The sequence below is a fragment of the Staurois parvus genome, unplaced genomic scaffold (assembly GCF_062004578.1).
Source record: "Staurois parvus isolate SC_StPar_1 unplaced genomic scaffold, SC_StPar_1.0 ptg003273l, whole genome shotgun sequence".
Taxonomy (NCBI): Eukaryota; Metazoa; Chordata; class Amphibia; order Anura; family Ranidae; genus Staurois; species Staurois parvus.
Window position 1 is genome coordinate 34,654 of NW_028321069.1, and position 24,213 is coordinate 58,866.

Here is a 24,213-nt window from a genome sequence, read left to right on the forward strand (position 1 = left end):
CTTGCCAACAATGGTCACTGAGACAAATCCAACCTTTCCAAGAGGGACACAGACAGCTATTAAAACATGACAATGCAATGCACTTGACAAATACAACATGGCTGTTTTTTTCCACCCTTGGACGTCAATGGTAGTGTATCAAAATGCATATAGTATGTGTTTTAATGAGTTGGCAACACATAATAAAGCAAACCTTTACTTAAAAGTGAAAGTACCACTAACCTGCCTCCCCCACCAACCACCATATTTCAATGTTTACTGAAACATGTCTGTTCCTACTTCCATCATTTTTGCCTAGACAAGAATTGCATACCATTTGGGCTGCCCAACCTCCCACCCACAACCTCCAGGTTCATGTCTTATGTCCCAGGAGGATGTGGGACCAATCTGATGCTGTGCAATCTCATGAATGCGCAGTGGGCTGTTAAACAGCAGGAAGTCACAGCTGGCTCCCATAGCCAAGATCGCGGCATTGGGGATCCAAACACTGGAGAAGTACCAGCCCAGGTGAAGAGAGTGCTGACTCCTGGGCTGGTGAGTGTCACTTTCTTAAAAGTCAGCAGCTACAGTATTTATAGAGGCTGACTTTTATTTACTCTTTAACAAAAAAAAAAAAAAAAAAAAGGGAGACTGGCTTTCCTCTTTACCTCTTTTTTTGAACCAATTTTGGTTTCTTTTAAAAATGATGTATCAAAGAGAAAAAAAAAAAAAAAAAAGAAAATCACCAAGATTAAGATTTATGCACCACTGGGAACAAATGTCATTGCTTTGTAGTGGCCAGCATACTTTCATACAATCCTGGTCACTGGGTGGCACTGTTGTTAGAACTATGGTATTGCTGTTCCATTTGACATGCCTGAGCGAAAACATTTTTTCTTTTCGAATGTGAAAAGGCTTTCTACTGCATTTCTTGCACCAAGAAAATGAGTGGAAACTGACAAAGCACTCTTCGAAGTGTACCTCTACCAAAGTGAATTCTAGGTGTCTTTTTCCAGTCTTCAAAATTGCTGTCAACACTAACAAAGAACTGTAATTTATCTATTCTCATCTGATAGCGACAAGAGGAACAGCAGTCTATCCATCAGAATAAACAAGGAAATGAAAGTGGGCTATATCTTCAGCACAACTCTTAATTTCTGTCCTATACAATTAAGTTTGGTCACAGAAAGCTAAGATGAAGATGTCAAATGGGAATGAGAAAAAGTATTTATAGTACTCATCTACATAGCGCTCACGTATTCTGCAACACAAACCCTAGAGCAATGAATACCTGGACTCAAAGAATATAATATTACACACACACAACCTATATAGATGTAACGTAAGGGTCAGCCTAAGCAATCTATTCAATTTGTATTAAGACAAGCCCTTGTACAGTTGCTGGTGAATCTAAAGGAGATTGTACAATCAGACTGGAACAAGTAACTTAATGGTTCTACTACTGGATGGAAGGGAAATAAATACCCAGTAAATCTTAAACTGATAATACATGGATTGAAATTTGGCTGGTTCAGTAGGAACTGGATGAATTTCAATCCATCTATGGGCTAGCTCGTTGTACACAAGCTGACCTATCAAACATCTTGTGTACAACAAGCCTGTCGGGTTTTTCCCCCGAACGATCTGTGCCACCGGCTGTAGTCAGCAACACTGATCATTATGTTCTTCGGGCAGGGAAGGCTCCTCTGCCGGCAGAATACAATAGCTCAATAACTCAGATGAAGCATCCAGATTCCAAGGATGTAGAGTCCTTGGTGGACATTTAACCCATGATCCTCAGTACATGACACATTTGCCATCTTTTATCAGTCAAATGTTTCAATTTTATAATTAGCGGTTTGATTTGGGCTGCTCTGTAGAGCACACCTGTGTCAGGGAAAAAGGTCAAACAGCTGAAGGTACAAAAAAAAACAAGGAAGATTTCACATGCTAAAAGTTGACTTCCTGAAGTGAAAGACACCTCCACCTCTAACTGCAAGGGTATGTGCATTATCATCCTATCCAATGGCCAGATCATTGCCACCTGGGAGGTGGGCTTATGTATTTTGCGGGTAATGGTCTGATTTGAAGATCAGATTCAGCGGTCTCTTAGGTGCTTCTGAAGCAGTTTTGGTACATACTGATATTTTAAGGCTGCTTTTTGAACAAAAAGGTGCATGTCAGGGATACTACACAGGAAAACGTTGGTGAAGGTTCTCATTCAGCTGCACTTGGTCTGTTATGATGATGTTCATAGCTTTTCCTGGTCACTTCTTTGGTTTAATGAGTGTCAGGATGATACTCCAGCAATTCTAACCACCCGGCAACACAGACACCCTAATCTAATCACCATGGAAAGGCAGATTTACTTGTCCATGAACAAGTATTCCACATATAATGTTTTACTATCTCTTTCCAAGCATTTTGACCTTTAGCCAAGTAAATTGAGGGATTACACCTTCAATAATGGGATTATGCATCTAGAACAGGGCATTTTCATACCTCCCATCCTGTTCTTTGAAAATTAGCATCTGCCTTTCCATGGTCATTGAACTAGAGTGTCCCTGATACCTTTGTTGTGTTTTTCCGACACTCTTTGGAACTGAAGAAGTGGCTTGGATAAGCTACAAAATATCTTCAACATTACAGAACAAGTCCAGTTGAATGCAACTAACTACTACTAGCTATACAGTTAAGTGGTCCTCAGTCAACAGCAGTGATTGCAGTCCTGTAGCATAGAAAACACAAAGTCAAATTAAAACTGTCACTTTTCTGCTCAGCGTAAGGTGACCGGTATATCTATATGAAAAATCCCCACCCACTAGCCCCAGAATACAGTTTCTCTTTCCATTTCTAACCCTGGTGTAAGCTCTGTGTCGGATGGTGTTGGAGCTTACACTGGGTTACCTTCTTTGACAGATGACAGTGTTTAGGTCTGGAAACTCAAGCCTGAGAACTGCATCCTGGGGAGGAGGCCATAAACTCTACCCTATCTATAGTGCGATCTGAAGAGAACTATTCAGTGCCAAACAGCAGATTCTTCTTAAAGTTGCCCAGTGGATCTGGTTTTAAAACAGTTAAACCAAAAAACTACTCACCTCAATCCTAATGCTAGTTGCTGTAATCCTGACTCATTACTTTTTAATACTTTATGGCAGAGATCTCAAAAAACTTTCTAAACAAAAAAGGGCCAGTTTACGGTCTTTCAGACTATAGGAGAGCCAAACTTTGGCTATTGGGAGTAGAAAAGGTCCTGATGATAGTGGGGATAGACAATGCCATATCGTTGATGTCAGCGGGAGGAATAGTGCTCATCATTGGTGTCATTGAGAAAAATTGTGACCTATCATTTATGTTATTGGGCCCCATCATTGGTGTCAGTGGGAAGAATTGTGAGCTATCATTGATGTCCTTAGGCCCCATCATTGGTGTCATTGGGAGGAATTGTGCCCAATCATTGGTGTCAGTGGGGGGGATTATGTCCTATTGTTGGGATCATTGGATGAAATAGTGTCCCAAGGGCTGGATAAAAGCAAGTAAAGGACCACAGTTTAGACACCACTGCATTATGGGAATGACCTGGAGCAAGCTCTCCTTACAGATCTGCATTCCAAAGGATAGTCAATTGGCATAAACCGAATGAAGATCACAATGGCAGCCTCCCTATTTCTGGAATGACAGGCTTACTTTAAGAAACTCTTTTAGCATGGAAAGGGAATTGAAATACAGTTATCGTAACATACTTGATAGAATAGAAGGGTTGAAGTAGCAATCTACTGAACTGACAAGTTTCTGAGTCACCTCAGACTTTGTGTCTATCTGAAGAAAAAAAAGCATTAATAATGCCAATGGTAATAAGCAGATGCTTTGGCAGAATGGTTTATTTTCCCCCCAGCGATCCAGACAAGCAGCGACAGGCCAGAATCGGGTCCCTGCTGAACCACTGCTAACTTATACAATTTGACTGCTACATTTAGAAAGTAATTGTCTGTCAACGCCAAGAAGTGCTGCCAACTCCATCCACGTGAAACAAACATGGCTCTGCACAATGACAGTAATGGTTTTCTTTGTACTTGCAGCACAATGAGCTCCAAAACTTGAATTTTTTTTCTTTTACTAAAAACAATAAATAACATATATAAGATTCACATAATCAAAATTTTTAATCTATGACCTAGAATATAATTATATCTGCTATAATACGAGTAAAATCATCACTGCCACTCTACCAAGTGTTACCCAGAAAATAGTCATCTGCAATCTCAATGACAATCTGTGCATATTCAGTGAAACAGCAGCTGTTAAAAGCACAAACTAGAATTGTTTATTAATTCTTTTTTTCACTGCAGAGGAAAAACTAATATGCAAATCAGCGGATCCTTATACCCCAACAATTGTACTGCCCGTGATGTTTTGTTCATGTGGTCCAATGATCGACAATAGTCAGCAATTTGATAGTGTTCTAGCTACTAGAGCCGGAAACTGGTGCTCAGCGGATGTTAAAGAAGAATGCCAGGCATGGCAATTTTTACATAGTTACATTGGTCCAGCTTGGATATGTGTATATCATACCTGTGGGATCCCTCTAAAAGCAGGAAATCACTGTAGTAGACACCACTTCTCCAGTGATCTCCACCAACCTCTGGGTCTCATTCCGAGTGCATGCACTCCTGTATTCTGAACACAGGAGGTTGGCCACTGGGCACGGATGTTATGCAAAGAATGCTTTGCATTTCACAGCATTCTCTGACTGGACAAGGTGGAGAGCATGACATGACTGCCTCACCTCTTCCAATCAGAAAAGGCTTTGCATTCATTAAAAAAATCCAAAGCATTAACTGAATGGTGCCCGTTCAAAAAGGTTTTTCTTCTTTATAGTATGGATTATGGATTTCCTAAAATGCAATATAAAATGAGCTTAGAGGAGTTCCAGTATGGATACAGTGTGGACCAGGGGCGGACTGACCATTTGAAACTAGGGCACTGCCCGAGGGCCTGGGGTCAGTAGGGGGCCCCATGAGATGCCCCTGGTGCCCTTTTCATAGGCTTTCTTGAGTTTGGGCAAGGACACGGGGGCCCCATGATCCCCTATTGCCCGGGGGCCCCATGAGTTGTCAGTCCGCCCCTGGCGTGGACAATAACTTCCTGCCTTCTTGTTGTTTCCTCATCTCCTGGGGTCCAGCAATTTTTCTGCAGACTTGCGCCATGTAGAATTCACATTCTCTCAACCTATCAGAGAATGGACTTTAAAATGCATGGCTTCAATAGGCTGCAAGGACAGAGCAGTGGCTGCAAGGAAAGCAGTCTACATGCAGCATAGAAAACAAAAAAAAAAAAATCCAGAAAAAAAAGCCTGGCTACCATGACACAAACACTTGTTTCTGTGTACAGACAGCATGCCAACCCCTGATAAGAATCCATTAACGGCTCTCTGTTTTGGTTGACTAAAATCCCCTAATTTCCCCACACGCTGGTGAAAATTACACACAGGTGCAAGTATGATCTCTGTCTGTGTAAACCTGTATCACCCCTAGAAGATTGACAGATTAGGATTTCTGATCATTTGGTATAACTGTGCCCTGGCAAAAGCCGCCATTATTTTAAAGTGTACAGCTGTCTATGCTGTCCTATTTTAGACAAAGGAAAAGAACACAGTTTTCTTTTTATTCATAGCAAAAAAAAAAAAAAACTAAACAAAGCTGGCCATCTGCATTAGGTTGCAAGAGAAATCTCTTGATTCCTTTCTCTGTTCAGCATGGATGGAGGAATCTTTTGCGCCAACTATTGCATTCTGACGGCCATCACCCGTAGCTGTCAGAATACCCAAGAAATGACTGCATCTGATTGGATGCAGGTGCTATTCAGCCAAGAACCCTCCATCCGGCTCTCTTTTTTCAAATGACTTTTTGTTGAGCTGGGTTGTGCCAGCAGGCCTGCCCACACAACAAATGTTGCCCAATTCAGTAGGAAGCAGCCACAATTCAATCTGGGTATGGCCATCTTTACACAGACATGTACCCTACCAACTCTGGTACAGTGTGAGAATATAAACTTTGGGACATCCTCATCCTGACCACATAGTGAAAGAACAGAAGTTGACGGACAAGGGCATCTCTCTACTCTCTCCTCCTGACAGCTTGTTCTTGGCCCACACATTTGTATGTAGCACACCTGATTGCCCCCAGTACTGTTGTACAAGGGACTGCAAGAGGCTGATACCAAGTCAATTTTAGTATATGTATGTATATATATATATATATATATATATATATATATATAAATTATGAACACAGAACTACATTAAATAATGCCTTCAACCTGATTTTTCACATTGCTTAATCACACTCTTTACGCCTTCTGTTGTCTAAATTGCAAGGATATATTAATATGAATTTCTTCTTCTTGGTTACTCTCGGCTTCCACATTTCTCACCTAGGTGAGATGGACATCGGCTAGTATGAAGCCCATGGATGTGCAATTCGTCGCTAGAGCATTACGTATGCATGCGCAGCACTGGCGGCACACCTGGTGGTCTGGCAGGGAATAATTTGGTTTACATGTTGCCGCCATAGTAATGGCAACTTAAGCACTGTAGGACTGATGTCACTTAGGTTACCATTAATATAGTGTGTTAACAAAGTATCCCCACTACAGCGCCAGCAGCACATGCACAGGATTTGCATGGCTGAATCTGGATCTGTCCCTTCCCAAGATGGCAGCACAAAGGAGTCAAGAGACTTAAAAAGTTCACCTGAATGCAAGCTATGATAAGCCTGCATGGAAAAGGTAAGCAAGTATTGATTTTAGAAGTTCCATTTAATAAAATGTTTAACTACGAGTTCTGGGACGCATGCTTAGAAGCAGATATTCTACGTATTGGGCATACGACCCTGATTGCATAGGGCATGTGGTACAGTGTCCGGCAGCAGCGGATTTCAGAAGTCTATTGTCATATGCTTTGACAGGCTGCAGGCAGCGGGGCTGGACACTGCATCCATACCTCTTGGGCCCACGAAAACACTGGGATTGGACACACAGGATACTAAATACTTAGTGTGCATATGGCCTAAGAGATGGTGCATTCTATATAAAACACAGTCCGGATGTGTTTTTGCACACACATTTTTTACACTTTTTGATGCGTTCTGATGCGTTTGAAAAAAGAGGGGGAAAAATGCACTGGAACACATCAAAATGCATTAAAAACCTTAATCACCTTAAATAAGGACACATGCGTTCCAGTGAGTTTTTGATGCGTTTTCCACACTCCAGTACAGTTCAGTATACATAAAATGCAGCATGTTCTACTTTTCTTTCTGGAATGCACTGGAACTGACCACACTGGTGTGAACAGCGCTATTGAAAGCCATATAACCTACTATCCATGCATTTTTGATGCAGAAAAAAAAGCACTGGGCTACACGTAGTGTGAACCAGCCCTACGAAAAAAAAAAAAAAAAAAAAAAGCTATTTATAAACAAACAAACAATCAGACTCTGCCTGGTATTAGCCGCAATTTGATTGTATATTTTAGACCCCACCAATGCTTTGTCTTCCTTGCCTCTTTTATAGCAACTTCAGAACCAGTAACACTCTCTGCACCCTTGCTGGAAAAAGGATTTCCAAACTTGGAAAAAAAATGGATATAAATTTCAACCTGAAATATGAGACTATGTCAAGACAGAATCATAACCGTGATGAGTATTCTAGGCTCGAAGTCCGTGTTAAGCAAGCTTTAAATCACGCCGTGCGTTTCCAATACATGTATTTCTTGGTGTAAGTGATGAAAAGTAAACCTTTAAGAAAGGATACAATCTGACTGAAGAAAATCTCATATTATACACGCTTTGTTGGAAGAGATGAGATCTGTTCAGACTGCGACACTAAATATATGTTATCAATCACAGGAATTACTGACCTATAGAGGCCTTCCTAATGGAAAATTACTTTAATAATTCAGCTTTGGAATATTTTTTCTTCTTGGAGAATAGCGCAACCTTACCACAGAAATTGTATAGTTTAGTTTCTCTTTAGAGAAAAGAAAAATAAGAAAAAATGGTTATGTAAATGTAAACCTGTATGATAAATAAAAACCGTTAGACTGGGGCACCCATAAGAAATGTAGATGTTCCACCAATATAATTAATGTAAATAGACTGGGGTACCTGGGGCACCCATAAGAAAAGCAGTTTTCCACCAATATTTTGAATGTTAGCAGTCAGAGGCCCCCATAGGAAATGTAGGTGTTTCACCAGTATGACGAATGTATAGCAGACTGGAGTATATGGGGCCCCCATAAGAAATATAGTGTTCTACCAGCATGATGAATGTAAATAGTCAGAGGGTGTACATGGGATTCCGATAAGAAATGTAGTGTTCCACCACTATGACGAATGTAAACAGTCGGACTGGGGTATCTGGGGCTCACATCAGAAATAGAAGCAACATGGAATAGATGGTACGTGTAGCACTCTATGGCAATTCAGAGGTGTGGTATATTGGAAAAAAATTGTTTGCGCTTTGTTGGAAGAGATGAGATCTGTCCAGACTGCGACACTAAATATACGTGATCAATCACAAGAATTACTGACCTATAGGCCTTCCTAATAGAAAATTACTTCAGCTTTGGAATATTTTTTTCTTCTTGGAGAATATCGCAGTCTTACCACAGAAATTGCATATTTTAGTTTCTCTTCAGAGAAAGAAAAAATAAGAATACATTGTTATGTAAATTTAAACCTGTATGACCGATGTACACGGTTAGACTGGGGTATCTGGGGCCCTCATAAGAAAAGCAGTGTTCCACCAGTATGATGAATGTACAGCAGGTTGGGAAATAGAACAAAGAAAAGATGGTACGAGTAGCACATTGTGGCAAATCAGAGGTGTGGCATATTGGAAATGGTCATGGCTAAGTAGGCTTGGATTGATGGAGTGGCTTAATCTCAGTAAGCATGGTAAAACAGTTTAGATTTCCCCGCCCCAAGAGACTGCTAGGAACCTTTCCCCCGCCCCAAGAGACTGCTAGGAACCTTTCCCCCGCCCCAAGAGACTGCTAGGAACCTTTCCCCCGCCCCAAGAGACTGCTAGGAACCTTTCCCCCGCCCCAAGAGACTGCTAGGAACCTTTCCCCTGTCCCAGGAGACTGCTAGGAACCTTTCCCCTGTCCCAGGAGACTGCTAGGAACCTTTCCCCTGTCCCAGGAGACTGATAGGAACCTTTCCCCTGTCCCAAGTGACTACTAGGAACCTTTCCCCTGTCCCAGGAGACTGCTAGGAACCTTTCCCCTGTCCCAAGTGACTACTAGGAACCTTCCCCTGTCCCAAGTGACTACTAGGAACCTTCCCCTGTCCCAAGAGACTGCTAGGAACCCTTCCCCTGTCCCAAGTGACTACTAGGAACCTTTCCCCTGCCCCAAGAGACTGCTAGGAACCTTTCCCCTGTCCCAAGAGACTGCTAGGAACCTTTTCCCCGTCCCAGGAGACTGCTAGGAACCTTTTCCCCGTCCCAGGAGACTGCTAGGAACCTTTTCCCCGTCCCAGGAGACTGCTAGGAACCTTTTCCCGTCCCAGGAGACTGCTAGGAACCTTTCCCCTGTCCCAGGAGACTGATAGAAACCTTTCCCCTGTCCCAAGTGACTACTAGGAACCTTTCCCCTGTCCCAGGAGACTGCTAGGAACCTTTCCCCTGTCCCAAGTGACTACTAGGAACCTTCCCCTGTCCCAAGTGACTACTAGGAACCTTCCCCTGTCCCAAGAGACTGCTAGGAACCCTTCCCCTGTCCCAAGTGACTACTAGGAACCTTTCCCCTGCCCCAAGAGACTGCTAGGAACCTTTCCCCTGTCCCAAGAGACTGCTAGGAACCTTTTCCCCGTCCCAGGAGACTGCTAGGAACCTTTTCCCCGTCCCAGGAGACTGCTAGGAACCTTTTCCCCGTCCCAGGAGACTGCTAGGAACCTTTTCCCCGTCCCAGGAGACTGCTAGGAACCTTTTCCCCGTCCCAGGAGACTGCTAGGAACCTTTTCCCGTCCCAGGAGACTGCTAGGAACCTTTTCCCGTCCCAGGAGACTGCTAGGAACCTTTTCCCGTCCCAGGAGACTGCTAGGAACCTTTCCCCTGTCCCAGGAGACTGCTAGGAACCTTCCCCTGTCCCAAGTGACTACTAGGAACCTTTCCCCTGTCCCAAGAGACTGCTTGCCTTGTAGAAGCGCCTGTCAGAGCATACAGGCACATGACTAGGGTATAAAAGATGCTTGGATTTCCATACTGCTTAACCACCACTCCAACACTAACTGTTACCGAATAAACCTATGAGACACAAGATGGAGTTTAATTGCAATAGCAGCCTTTTATTAACAAATCAAAAAGAACATATTAACATACAAACATATTAACATTCCGCATAGTATGGAAAAAAGGAGCTGCCAGGTCGTTGTGGGCATGTATTTCCTGTACCTGGAATCTAATGCGCATGTACTTCCAGCCGCAAAAAAACACAGACTCGGAAACAAATCACACCAACCATAATAATGGCAGCTGTATCCTGGGCAGGTCCCTACAAATGTACTTATTTTACCCATATAAGGACCTTGTACCCTACCGGCTGCCGTTGCATTACCACATAATCCCGTTCCAACCATATACAAAAAAAAAATCAACCCAAATAACACACAAGGGTGGAAAGGTGGTAAGTTGTCCCAACACATGCTCTCCAACTTCGGATTTCCAAAGACCCTCCTACAGATCCACCTCTGCAGCCCCACCTGCTTCAGCACTCCCTCCAATCCAGTAAATACCATTTTAATTTTGTTTACTTAATGTGTTACAAAACCCACAACAGTAAAATCAGTCTCTATTTGCAGTAAAGCATGCTTGTTATACTTGCTGTGGAACCTAAGGGGTTAATCCTCTGCACTGCGTAAAAAGGTTGTTTGATCCTGTCTTCTCTGTTCCTCCCCTTCTTCCATAGTCCCCAATCCATCTGCTGATCCTACAGAGCTCTAGAAATCACTCTGCATATGCTCAGTTTCCAGACAGAGGGTCAGGAGTTATGCAGCCTCGTAGGATTGTTAGAGGAGAATGAAAACTCCTACTATAAGCTTTAACCTGTGCGCAGCTGGACACTGATAGACATACCAAGACTGCTATATACTGCTGATGAAAAATAGTATTTAGCCGTTTATATTTACTAAAAAATACCATTTCCGTGGTGTGTGTACTGTGGGAGACCAGATTATAGTGAATGCAGGGTTCTGGGTTTAGTAACACTTTATGTCAAACTCCTATGCCAAACCCCTTTTATTCGGGTCATGTCGGCCTTGCGTTTATGTTTTTTTCCTTTTTAATGCCGGGCCTAGTTTTTCAAGAAACAGTAAGTGGCTGCTAAAATAAATGCAATACACTGTTCACAGTATAAAAAAAGACCTCTTGCTTATCACAGTCACCAAAGGTAATATTATAAGAACTGCAGTGAGACCACCCGCAGGGCTTGTGAAGCCATGATATCCATGACACAAAGATAAAACCACATTTAATAAAAAATAAAAGCTCCAAGTCACTGAATGACTGCAGAAGTTAGGAACAGGCCATGATATACTGTATATGCATTCTAAATAACAATTCTTATTCAGTATACCAGCCAAAAAACACAAGATAAAATGAATAGCCCATTAAAACATAGGTGAACAAAATCAGTTTTTCTGCAATATTCATCCTCAATCTAGAGCTTTGTAATACAGTACTTTTTTCTACCACTAGATGTCCTCATTCAAACAATCAGCATGATAAACCCACTTCCTCTGAGCCAAGGCCAAGTTGACCCCCACCCCAGCCTGTGCCTGGACAGTGAATGGAGAAGCTCCATTGGCTCCTTGTGCTGCGTTTTCCACTTACACTCTAGGTCTGCTGCACAGAGGCTGACATGAAGTCAAAAGCAGGTATTTTCACTGCTTGCATTTAAAAAAAAATATACATTTAGTCATCTGTCAATAAAAAATGATTAAAGCTGAACTAATGTATATCTTTTATTTAGAGTTCAGCTATTAAAAAGGAGAATGTAGAAAGATTGTACAATCAGATCACAATGTGTGTGCCAAGCTTAACACAATCTGCCATTCTTTGTGTCGGACACATTTAATGGGCTGGAATATCTGCGGAGTTTACCCCATTATTCGGTTTTCTGAAAATCTCCCATTATCAGATACAGGGCAGGAAGAAAGGCCACACAGCAAAATAAAAGCAGCCACTGTGGCAATAACGGCATTTAGAAAAAATTCTCGCACAATTTAGGCTGCCAGACAAGCGTGGTCAGTGCCAGAGCAGTGAAGTTGGACTTCGGCTTAGCAGAATGTTCAGCGCGTTTGGCCGAAGCTAAACTTGGCAGAGGTCTGCCCTGTATGAGCAGACAGTCCTTTTCCTGTCACAAATAAACTCGGCTTTAAGTACTGACAGCTTCTCATATACTGATGTCCTTCCAGCACTGGCGGCACCCAAAAGACTTGAGTGCGTGTGTGCGCCTCTTCCAGGAGCCCGCCAGCCCACACTGCAGCCGGGGGGGGGGGGGGGGGGGGCGTACAAAATAGGTAAATCCACAGCTATACTTTACCTCCCCCTAACATTTTGTTTATATTCAAAGCCACATTTTTTAATATTCTAGATAGAATAAGACAGGGTTTGAACCCCTGTCCGATTAAGAAAAAAAAAAAAAAGAAAAAGAAAAAAGGATGGAGTTCATCCAATACCCTCACTGGGTAGATTTGCCCTCAATTTGTGTCCAGTGACCACCATCACTGAGAAAGTGATGGGAAATACAAGATTTATGGTCACCAATGGGGACACCTGGGCCAGTGACAAACGCCTTAAAGGGTATTTCCCCTCACTTCCTCTTATGTCTCTAGGACAAGAAGTTTAAAAGAAAAACTCTTAAACACATTAAACATTTTAAAGAGCTTTAGCCAGGTTCCAAAAATTCTCTGGTCTTGCCTGTCCAGAGATCCAGCACTGTTCTCTCCCGGGCCTACTCTTCGCTGCTCTTCAAGTTCCAAGCACTGGCATGGTAACTGTGGGAAGCCAGATGTAACTCCTTGCAGCTTCACAGCCGGCTTCCCACTGCATATCAGCGAGCCACGCTGAGCCCCGTGAATGGTCCCACAGCCTCCTGGAACCTGTGATGTGTCCCAGAAGGTTACCATTGGGGAAGGGGAGCTGCACTTCTGCTAACATGATCTAGGTGATCTTAGCTGAAGTGGGAGCCAAAACTAGGTACCAGCTCAGCCCCCACAAAAGGAGGAGAGGTAGAAGAGGGAGGGAGGAGGAAAAGCAGAATTGTGGGTGAAGTTCCCCTTTAATACAGGTCCATACATTCAGGTCTAAATACCCATATTGGTTTCTCCAATTAAATATGAAGAAATCCTTTATGTATTCCTTGCTTTCAAGCTTCTCTGCTCCTTCCCTGACAGAAGCTCAATTTGTGGGCATTATTTAGGTTGAAGTCGGACAGAACTCACTTGCCATCACCCCCTGTTCAGTGAGGGAGTCTGGGGGAAGGGCTGTAATTGCTAGAGGGCTACTACCCAATTCCTCTGTTTCACCCTGTCTTTATTTGTTGCTAGGATGCAGGTGAACCCTGCCACCTTGTGTGTTCAGTTGTTAGGACACAGGCAGCCCATTGTCTAATGACCTTGGTTGCAGTCTTCTGCCTTCTAGCACCCTTAGTTTCCAGGACGCAGTTAGCCGGGCTGCACAGTGTCACTGGTTATTACAGATGCCCGACTGCGTCCCAGCAACTATGAACACTGTGCAGCAGGGGCTGCCTGTGCCTTGGCGATCAATTAAAAAAAAAAAAAAAGCAGTGGAGGTGAAATGAGGAACCAACATGTCCTTTGCCTGTATAACCAATTACGGCACTAGCCGTTGGGAAATGCCTGGTTCTGGAGACTAGAGCTTTCAATCATAGTTAATTAAATATTTGTCTCCTTGCTATATGATAGGTAGGAAAGCATTGGGGGAGGGCAGTCTCTGGCGACCATGCTATCACTGCAATGAAACAAGCTAGAAAGTGGGCCATATGAGCGCAAAAATAAATAAAAAATTGTAAGGAGACTTCTTTAAACAGAGGCTAATGTTAAAGGAAATCTGTTGATCTGCATTATTGTTCCAGGCCAGTATTGAACACTTTAGGTTTACCATAATAGCCAGGCAACTAGAATTTTCAGAAAGAGGGCAACAATGGCAGTCCTGTATCTTGCTTATGACAAATCTACTATAAAAGACCTACCATACAGGCTACCTTTATATATCAGGATATTACGGTCTCTGATTTCCAGGGGAAGTTGCGCTCCATTGCTGCACTTTTCTGAGCTTTTTATTTTCCGCAGGACAGTCTAAAGACAGTTTTTTTTCTCCGCTGTTCTATTCATCTCACAGAGAGGACTGTCACACAATACCGCGATATCCAGCAATGAGTTAAGCGTCGTATTCTGTTTCCAGGAGGCAGCATGCGCCCAGTGTGTGTAATCCTGCCAATATGCTGAGAAGGTGGCAGAAACTCCGTCTGATTCTTCATGCCTGACATTAAATATGTCTGTGTTTATTCCAAACCATTGTCATGACACAGCTTGAGAATACGGCCAGAGGCAGGATTGTATACTGTCCCCCCCAGACACCAAATTCCTTCAGAAGCCGTAGTCGCTCTATGCAGGATAATGAGTCACTCTGCTCAGATCGAACACAGATATGAATGGACTAGATTTCAACTTTAAAGAAGTACTAAAGCTCATTTTTTTTGTTTTAACACTTTGTTAGAGTTACTTTTGCACAGTTCGACAATCGATTCCTTCATAAATAGAACATTTTTCTTCCAGATTTCCTGTGCAGTTTCAATGAACGTCCTGTTTTTGAATGGCATTAATAAGCTCCGGACAATTCATTAGTTTACATTCATCAGGACTACATGTCCCATCATGCGTAGCACCAGCGTGCATGCATGCCTGTCTTTGACAACTGTATTGTCCATGGAAGGATGCTGCTGCTTGGGGAAAAGTGCCCGATAATCCTCCCCTGTATAGCGCATGTAAGAAAGGCTACAGCAGAGCTCCACAGAACCCTGGAAGGAGTCAGCCCAAAAATGGAATGGATGCTGGAATGGGAGATGAGATTTGGAGAGTTTGGAGGCCAAGTCAAGGGTCCTCAAACCATTCCTGAACTATTTTTGCAGTGTGGCAAAGCACGAAAAGAGGCCACTGCAATCAGGGAACCCGGTTTCCATGAACGGGTGTACTTACTTGGTCAGCAACATATATAGGTGGGTGGCACGTGTCAAATAATAGCCACGTGAATGGCAGGACCCAGGATTTACCAGCAGAACATTGCCCAAAACATCACACTGCCTCTACCGGCTTGCCTTCTTCCCATAATGCATCCTAGTGCCATTTCTTCCCCAAGAAAGCGATGTACACACACCCAGCCATCTACATTAAAAAATGTGATTCATCAGACCAGGCCACCTTCTTCCATTGCTCTGTGGTCCAGTTCTGACACTCACATGCCCATTGTAGGCTCTTTTGGCTGTGGACATGGATCAGCCTAGACACCCCGACAGCTATGCAGCTCCATACACAACAAACTAAAATTACCATTTTTTTTTCCTTTCAGCACATCAACTCCGGGGACAACGTGTTTACTCTCTGCATAATATATCCCACGACTTTCAGATGCCATTGTAATGAGATAATCAATGTTACATACCTAACATGTCAGTGAATATGGTATGGTTGATCAGTGTATATCTGCATGCCTGTTCAACCAGGGAACTAGCATTTGCAGAAAAAGAAGTTGAAATAGTAGCTGTCACATCTCTCTTAGGCTAGGTTCACACCCATGCAGTTTACATTACGTTTCTGCAGTGCTGTTTGCGGTGCGTTTTTGCACTTTTTTTGCGTTTTTTTGCCAAATTGTTGTGAAAACACAAAATGCACCGCAAAAAGCAGTGCTGAAATGGATCAATACGCAAACTGCATAGGTGTGAACCTAGCCTAAGGCAAGGTTTCCCAAACCCCACACCCACTTTGTATAGGTGTTTAATGCTCCTCTAGCACCTGCTTTCAATACCAGTGTGAACTAGGCTTTAGCTTCAAAACTGAAGGCTCATGTCCAGTCTGGAGGAGTTTGATGCGCCACAAACACGCTGGCAGGCATTTGTGCGTGTTTGCAGTGCGGATGCGGCGTGTTAATAACATTACGGTTTATTATATTTATTAGTGTGGTGTGCTTTTAACACTTGTAAAAACGTATCAAAGCCATGCATAGGGCATTTTAAAAGCGGTTTTAACGTATGTAAAACGCCTAAACTAAAGCTCATTAATGCCTGTCAAATACACATACGAACACTACAGAAGCATTTGTTAAGAGTTAGAAATTTAGTCATGTGTGAACAAGCCCTTACAGTGGTGTCCCAAAATAACAGGAAGTAAAGAGAATTCTCCATCTGCAAGTCCCCCCCCCCCCAAAAAAAAAAAAAAAAAAAAAAAAAAGTGTCAAGGATTCTAACTGTTCTGTAAGCTATCAAATATTAAAATGAAAAAAGAAAAATTGCTTTAGATACACTTTAACTCTGCAGTATCTACCAAAAACTAACCTCGGTTTTGGCTGCACTTGGGTTCAATACCTCTCCCTCCATCCGTCTTGTCTATTTTCACAGATGCATATAGATCGTATATAATTACAAACGCACATAATATGTGCTGACCATGTATTCTGCCAATTCAGAACAGGCAATATATACCCCAATGCCTTTCCACATGTGCCATGAGTTCCTGCTGCCAATTTACTGGCCAAAATGTTCCAAAAATACCATTATTAAACATATTTTCAGCATTGGGGAGCAGAAGAAAAACTAGCAAACGACCAAAAGTGCTGATCTATGACAATATTCCACCTTCCTGCGAGGGCCTGTTTTACATTACAGGTAGAATTTGGTCAGAAACGGATCGCAGCAAGACAAGAGAGAGCAGTGTAAGCGGCAGCCCACGGAATTCCTCTGGTTAGTGCTGGAGAGACTGTTCCATTGTGTCAGACCAAGGGGGATCAGAGCAAATGACAGGTTCTTCAAAAACCACACGCCATCACTGATGGCAAGAGCTGGCACCGTCCAAGCCACAATGGCTGGCCGGCTCACCCCGTAAAGAGACGGGATGGAATAAAGGTTACTACGAAAGAAGTATGTGTCTCACACTGTTTTCTTAGGAAAGTTATGTAGGAGTGGGGAGTGCAAGCTGTACGCTCTTAGTGTTACAGTCAGGGAAACCTAAAGTAGTACTAAATGACCAGCATTTTCTTTTTTTTTTTTTCTTCAAGAAATATGGCCAAAGGGTTTTTGGTTATACATCTCTTGTGCACCTACTTTTGCTCTCCTGTGACCCAGAGTCAGCTAACAGCAGGCTATTGCCCACTATCAAATGACATGGCAGAGCTGCTCCAGGCTCTGGATGGATCACAACAATATTGTTGGGATCCACCTAGCTGTCTGATTGGCTCCAGTAGATGTGTACTTTGTTTTTCCGAATCGAAATTCAGAGGAAACTTTGGTTAATTGGAGATTCAAATGCATCCAAATAACAATAGTAACGAATTTAAATGAATCCGAAATAATGAAACAAAATTTTGCCTAGATTTCAAATTTCTTTTCAAATTCGATTCGCATTCAAAACATATTGCTGACTATTGATTTCCGTTAAAGATTATATGTAATAGTGTTAGAATACAGCTGTCTTCTGAAATTTGAATTTATAAAAGAATAAATAAAAACAGAAAGGAACAGAATAGAAAATAAAAGAATAGAATAAAATAGAAAAAGGAACAGAATAGAAAATAAAGAATAGGAAAAAACCCCAAAATAGATTATAAAGAATAAAATAGAAAAAATATAGCCATCTTCCAAAATTTTAATTTTGAAAAGAATAGAATAAAACAGAATAGAATGAAAGTAAAACGGAACAGAATAGGATAGAAAATAAAATAGAATAGAAAGGAACGGAAAAAAAAAGGAACGGAAAAAAAAAGGAACGGAAAAAAAAAGGAACGGAAAAAAAAAGGAACGGAAACAGAAAAGGAACGGAAACAGAAAAGGAACGGAAACAGAAAAGGAACGGAAACAGAAAAGGAACGGAAACAGAAAAGGAACGGAAACAGAAAAGGAACGGAAACAGAAAAGGAACGGAAACAGAAAAGGAACGGAAACAGAAAAGGAACGGAAACAGAAAAGGAACGAAACAGAAAACGAACGAAACAGAAAAGGAACGAAACAGAAAAGGAACGAAACAGAAAAGGAACGAAACAGAAAAAAAACGGAACAGAACAAAAAAGAACAGAACAGAAAAGAATAGATTGGCAAATAAAATAATAGAATAGAAAAGAAGAGTAAAGGTCAAATCAGAAGATACTGGTGACTACAGAAAATTAGTGTTAGAGATTGCGCTTTTCTGCAAACAAGAAACAGGAACTTTGTTTTCAGAGAAAATACATAAGTTTAACCATAGATGCAGCTACAATCTTATAAACACTGCCATCTGCTGGCTGAGGAATAGATTTCTACTGAACAATTAAGCAGTTGTTGCAATATACATGAACATTGTATTCCAACAATTAGGATGCAGGCAATCAGTTGCAAGAGACGGAAGTGGAAAGAAAATCGTGTTCACAGAAGCTATTTAAACACAAATTCCTTTGCAGGTACAAAAGGAGCATCCCTTGAAAAGGAATAGTTATTCACCATAGAAAATCTACCATCCTTACACTCAGCAGTTGTATAATTTGTTCCCTTACATGTAGAAAAGCAGACACACGACAATAAGCACAGGACCAAAGACCAAAAGAAAAGTACCTTGGGTTTCACTATGCCTATTCCACGACAGGAATATTGGTGGCTGAAAAGCGTTATGGAAACCGTAATCCCAAAAAAACAAACAGTGCTTCAGTGCGAATGTCACTGTGTGCAAATGAAACATTATATCAACAATATTCTCATGGGAACTACAAGAGTTGGTAAGTTTTTTTTCTTTTTACAAGAGAAGCTTTCACAGCAATTTTACACCAATTCTGCTACATGATCCAGAAAATACACAACCCACCCCCAGAAAAATAGAAAATGATTCCTCCAAATATGTGGTGGCCAATCTGTGGGCCTGAGCCTGGGTTCACACTGATGCGGTGTGGAATTCTCTGTGGTTTCTGTGTGAATTCTGCACCACATCACAAACGCACCCCGTTCATGCAAACTGCTGCGGGCGTATGTTAATACCACGAAAATTGGTCCGCAAAACGCGATGCAATGTGCAGAATCGGATTGCATGGGTGTGAATACATATGCGATCCGATTCTAGTGCGGACCAAAAAAAAAAAAAAAAGGTCCTGCACCTTTTTGGTGCGGATTCAGTGCAAATTAAGCCATACTAAATGTACGGCTCAAATCACACCGCACAGAATTTGCATGCGATTTTGCACAGGAATAGGTGCGGTTCCTGTGTGAATCACGTGCTATGCCGCACCACACAAGTGTGAACCCAGGCTGAAAGTGATTGTAAAAACCAGTTAGTTTAAAACAGAAATGAAAAGCAAAACATTTGTGTGTAAAGAAAAAAAAAATTCTAAATACCTTTTTTGCCCTTTATTACAAGTGATCTGCATAAGAGCTGGGGGGGGGGGGGATAAAGCGCAGTACACTGATCTTCCCAGTGAATGGCTGTGCAGGGGGGGGGGGGTGTCAGTACAAGTCTGATCATTGGAGGAGAGTAGGCTTAGGTCCTAGAATCTGACCATGCTGTGCTCTCCTGCTTAGTGTGGTCAGTTGTTAATAGGAATGCAGAGGGGCTGGAAGGATTTCACACAAAAGGAAGCAAAACAATACAGAGAGAACAGGAGACTTTTTCATACAAGTACATGGTGCAGCAGGCACATATCAGAAATATGAAATGTTGGGTTTACATATTCTTTAACTTCAGTACTTCTGACCACCTTCTTGCATCTCCAGTGCCACCCCAAGATATAGATCAACAATTATCTACCATATCCAATATAACCGGTGCCTGTCCCCTTCCCTCTTCCAATGTGACTGCGCTTGGCCTGGCCCCTAGTTACTAAAGGCACAGAGCAGTGCATTGTGGGAAAACAAAGAGGTATGTTAGGTTTATTCCCATAATTTAGAGTATTGCAAATTTAAACTTGACAAGAGCGGGGAGGCTGACAAGGCTCTGGAGAGTGCTCTGCACACAACAGGTTCTTTTTTAATTTTTTTTACAGATTTGCTTTAAAATACTCATTACCAATGTAAACTGTATATTGTAGTGCCTGTTACCCAAGGAAAGTCATTGGAAGGAGGGGAGCACCAAAAAGCTTGAGCCAGGTCCAGTAATAATTTTATTTTTCAAAAAAAACCCCTACACGTTCCAGGGGCTCAAAACTCCCCCTTCATCAGGGCTTGTGTGCATGCTGGCAGTGGGTTCAATTTGTACTGCTCAACAACTGTAAATTGATATGGATAACATGAGATCCAGTCTGGCTGGTAATCTAGATCTCGATTAAATGCTAGTCTTTGAATAGGGTACTATTAAAGTGATATTAACCACTTCAAGTCCGGACACTTTCAACCCCTTCCAGTCTAGGCCAATTTTCAGCTTTCAGCGCTGTCACACTTTGAATGACAATTGCGCGGTCATGCAACACTGTAACCATATGAAATTTTTAGCATTTTTTTGAGACATAAAAATTTTCTTATGGCGGTATTTATTCACCACTGGGATTTTTATTTTTTTGCTAGATAAATGAAAATAAGACCAAAAAAAAAAAGTTTTTTTATAAAATTTTGCAAATAAATAATCTTTCTTCATAAATAATATTGGCCAAAATGTATTCAGCTATCTTTTCGGTAAAAAAAAAAACCCAAATCAGTTTCTAAAAAATAATTATAATTTTTCAAATTTTTTAATATAAAAATTTATGTATTTAGACTTTTTTTTTTTTTTTTTTACATACAGTCACCCTAGCAGTGCAGTGTCACCATAGTGACATTGTACTAATTGTGGGGGGTGATGAAGATTTTTTTTTTCTTTTACACGGATTGCTTTTACAGCCATAAAGGCTGTAAAAGCAATAATTTCTCCTTCTCTCTGGCTGCATTCCTGTAGCCATTGAGAAATACTGTGAGAGCTGTAATTGGTCACAGCTTGTCACATGGTACAAGGCTGTTGTGATTGACCTTGTACCATGTGACTTCTGTGATCATTCACAGAATTCACAAGTAGTAAACAATGATGTCAGGAAGTGACATCGTTTACCACTGTTCATGTGATCACCGATTGCCCAATCACTGATCACATGAATCAGGACCTTACACAGCGGTCCCGTACAGCAATCTGTGTTCTGCTGTGTCCGGTGCACACAGCAGGCACAGATCGCGGCATGCTCCCAGGGAACGCACACAGGCAATGGATATAGGGAGATGTTTAGAAACGTCTGCCCACATCAGCAATGCTCCCGTCTGGCCATTTATCGGCATGGGCCGGACGGGAAGGGATTAAAGACAATTTTTACATTAACAAACAGGTTATGCTTACTTGTGCTGTGCAGTGGTTTTGCAGAAAGCAGTCACGCTCCTCCTCTTCTTGGGTCCACTGCCCATACTTTTGGTCCCTGCCTCCTGCCAAGTGCTATGGGGCACCCAAGTAGGCTCTCTCCCAAGCCACTGCTGTGTGTGCCAATTCACACACAGAGCCACAGCTTGGCCCCAGCCTCTCCCTCTCCTCATTGGCTCACTGGCTGTGACTGACAGCAGTGGGAACCATTGGCTTCCTTTGTGGTCACCGCTAATGAGGAAAGAGGCCCCGGAGAGCTGACGCTCTCATGACATTGTTGGGTCACAGGTATTAGGAGGGAGCTGCACACAGAAGGTTTTTTACTTTTATGCACAGAATGCATGAAGGTTAAAAAAAATTTTGAACCTTTACAACCACTTTAAAATAACATTTCTCGCCAAAAGGTACTAAGACACAACCAGCTCTTAATAAAAAAAACTAATGGAATTATTCAAGATTCTTTAAGGTGCGTAAATCCATACTTGTTTCTACTGTAAAACAACACTTACCCCTTTCCTCCACTTCTTCATCATCATCCTCATCATCACCAGACGATGGCATGTCTGCCAAAAAAAAAGAAAAAGAAGAAGTTACCCTTTATAAACAGAGGACATCATCCAGAGGCTCCAAGAGAATGTTTCACAAATGATTATCACATCTCTACCACAAAAGCATGCTAGAGCCCAATCATGTCTATTAAAGAGCAAATCCCGGAGGAAAAGTAAAACCACTTTGGACATCTGCCACAATTTATTGCAGTTGTGTTTAAAAAAAAAAGTAAAACTCCAATCAAAAACAATTTACTTATGAAAAAAAAAAAAAAAAAAAAAAAGTAGCTTTTGCTGCAATAAACATCTTCAATTCAAAGATGTGCTGTAGTACTCTCTTCTGCCACTTGATTTCTTTAGTTTTCCAGGCTAAATGACGGACAGCATCATTCAACCTACTCCCTTTGAGCCTGGGTTGTCATGGCCCTGACCCCCCCCCCCCCCAGACTGTGAATGAACAGTGAAAAGAGAAGAAGCACCTGTCTGTCACTCTGCTTTCTCCTTGTCAGCAAATAAAATGATTGGGCTACTTGTGCTTCCCCTTCATCTTGCACTCCAGCCCTGCTGTACAGGAGGCAGTTATCAGGTGGTTGATAACAAGTAAAATTCAGGTACTTACACTGCTTGCATAATAAAATATATTTAATCATCTAATATGAGCTGTATTGATTTGGTGTCTTTTGGTTGAGGGGTGGTAAAACCCTGCGGTAGAGGCACATTTTACCGCACGCCCCCTCTAATAACTCCTTATTTAGACCAGGGGTATACATAGGCCACTGTCACAATACTTTGCAGGGGAGGCAGGAACTACACTCCTGACCCTTATGCTTCAAGTGAATGGGATCGCTCTGCAAGCGCCCCTCAACCACATTCAATGCATTAGGATGCAACACACTAGTTTGAGGTTTGAGGGATTAAAGCAGGAAGCGTATCACCTCCTTGCAGAGCAGCCCCATTCACTTGAATGGGTCGTGTACACCCTGAAAGCAACAGGCATATATGTCCTGCCACGGCTGCAAAGCATTGTGGCTGTAAGTCAAATGCTCTCTGGAGAGCGATACAAATACAGATCGCTCTTCAGAGAACAAAGCAAGTGTGAAAGAGCCCTTTTATCTGCTCAGATTTCAACTATACAAATTTTTGTATTACTACATAACTATGAAATGTTTTTTTCCATAGCTACCTGAACCAGTTTTCAGAAAGCTGCTTTTTTTTGGTAGGGTTTAGAGTTTAAAATGGTGTGTTGGATGCTGATGTTCGTTTCTAGACTTTGTGTTTACAGGCTTCAGGATTAAACTGTGCCTGCGTGATCAGCGTCTTACATCCGCACTGTTTGCTGTACAGAATTAGCAACTCATTTACTGATTTTAACATGTTCCTGATCGTATCGCAATCAAAGAGGGTGAGCGTCTAGTGTTCAGTGGTACCTGAAGGAAGATGCCATTCAGAATTCTTTTGTGAATTGTCAAAAAAAAAAAAAAAAAGAAAAAAAAAGTGAAAAAAGCAGCCATGCTTTAAAAGAGTATTTAACATATCAAAAGCTCAAGAAGAGCAGATCCATGCTGAAAAAGAACTCAAAGAGCTCTCGGCTGGCACAATAATATAGCTGTATAGCCGACCTTAAATATTCTGATATCTTTATAAAAGTAATTGTGCGGAATCATCTCCAACGCCTCTTAGTAATTTCACCGAGCTTCCTGCGGCAGGGGATGTGAAGGAAACACTTGGAAGCACTTTTATCCCCATACATAATGTATGTCTGCACTACAGAGCTCTAGAGGGGGCGAACATCAACGCAGGGAAAACACAGCTTGCTTGGAAATGAGAAAATGGACTTTTGGTGGAAAGAAATCTGGGGAAAAGTTCTTTTCCCTGTGAATACAAGTCATTTATCCCAGCAGAGATGGCATATTTGTAGTGAAACCATTAATCACAAATTATTCATTTAGGAACAGGGAAGTGAGGTCTCGCAGTGTGCAATAAGTCACAGAAAGGTTGGAAAACTCATATGTCAGTTAACAGCAGGAAATGGTTACCGTTCACGAAAAGATAACCAAGTTTAA

At 41.9% G+C, this 24,213-nt stretch overlaps 1 protein-coding gene across 1 annotated transcript in view; it reads right to left on the reverse strand.

Annotated features, from left to right (window-relative positions):
• The window catches only part of LOC149428386 (fibroblast growth factor receptor 3-like), a gene marked incomplete at its 3' end in the record, with an annotated part of 57,042 nt that overhangs the window by 27,296 nt on the left and 5,533 nt on the right, over positions 1–24,213 (reverse strand). The window contains exon 2 of the mRNA XM_089667475.1: positions 22,112–22,165. Within this exon, the coding sequence (XP_089523601.1) occupies positions 22,112–22,165 (54 nt within the window). The remainder of the gene's footprint in view (positions 1–22,111; positions 22,166–24,213) is intronic.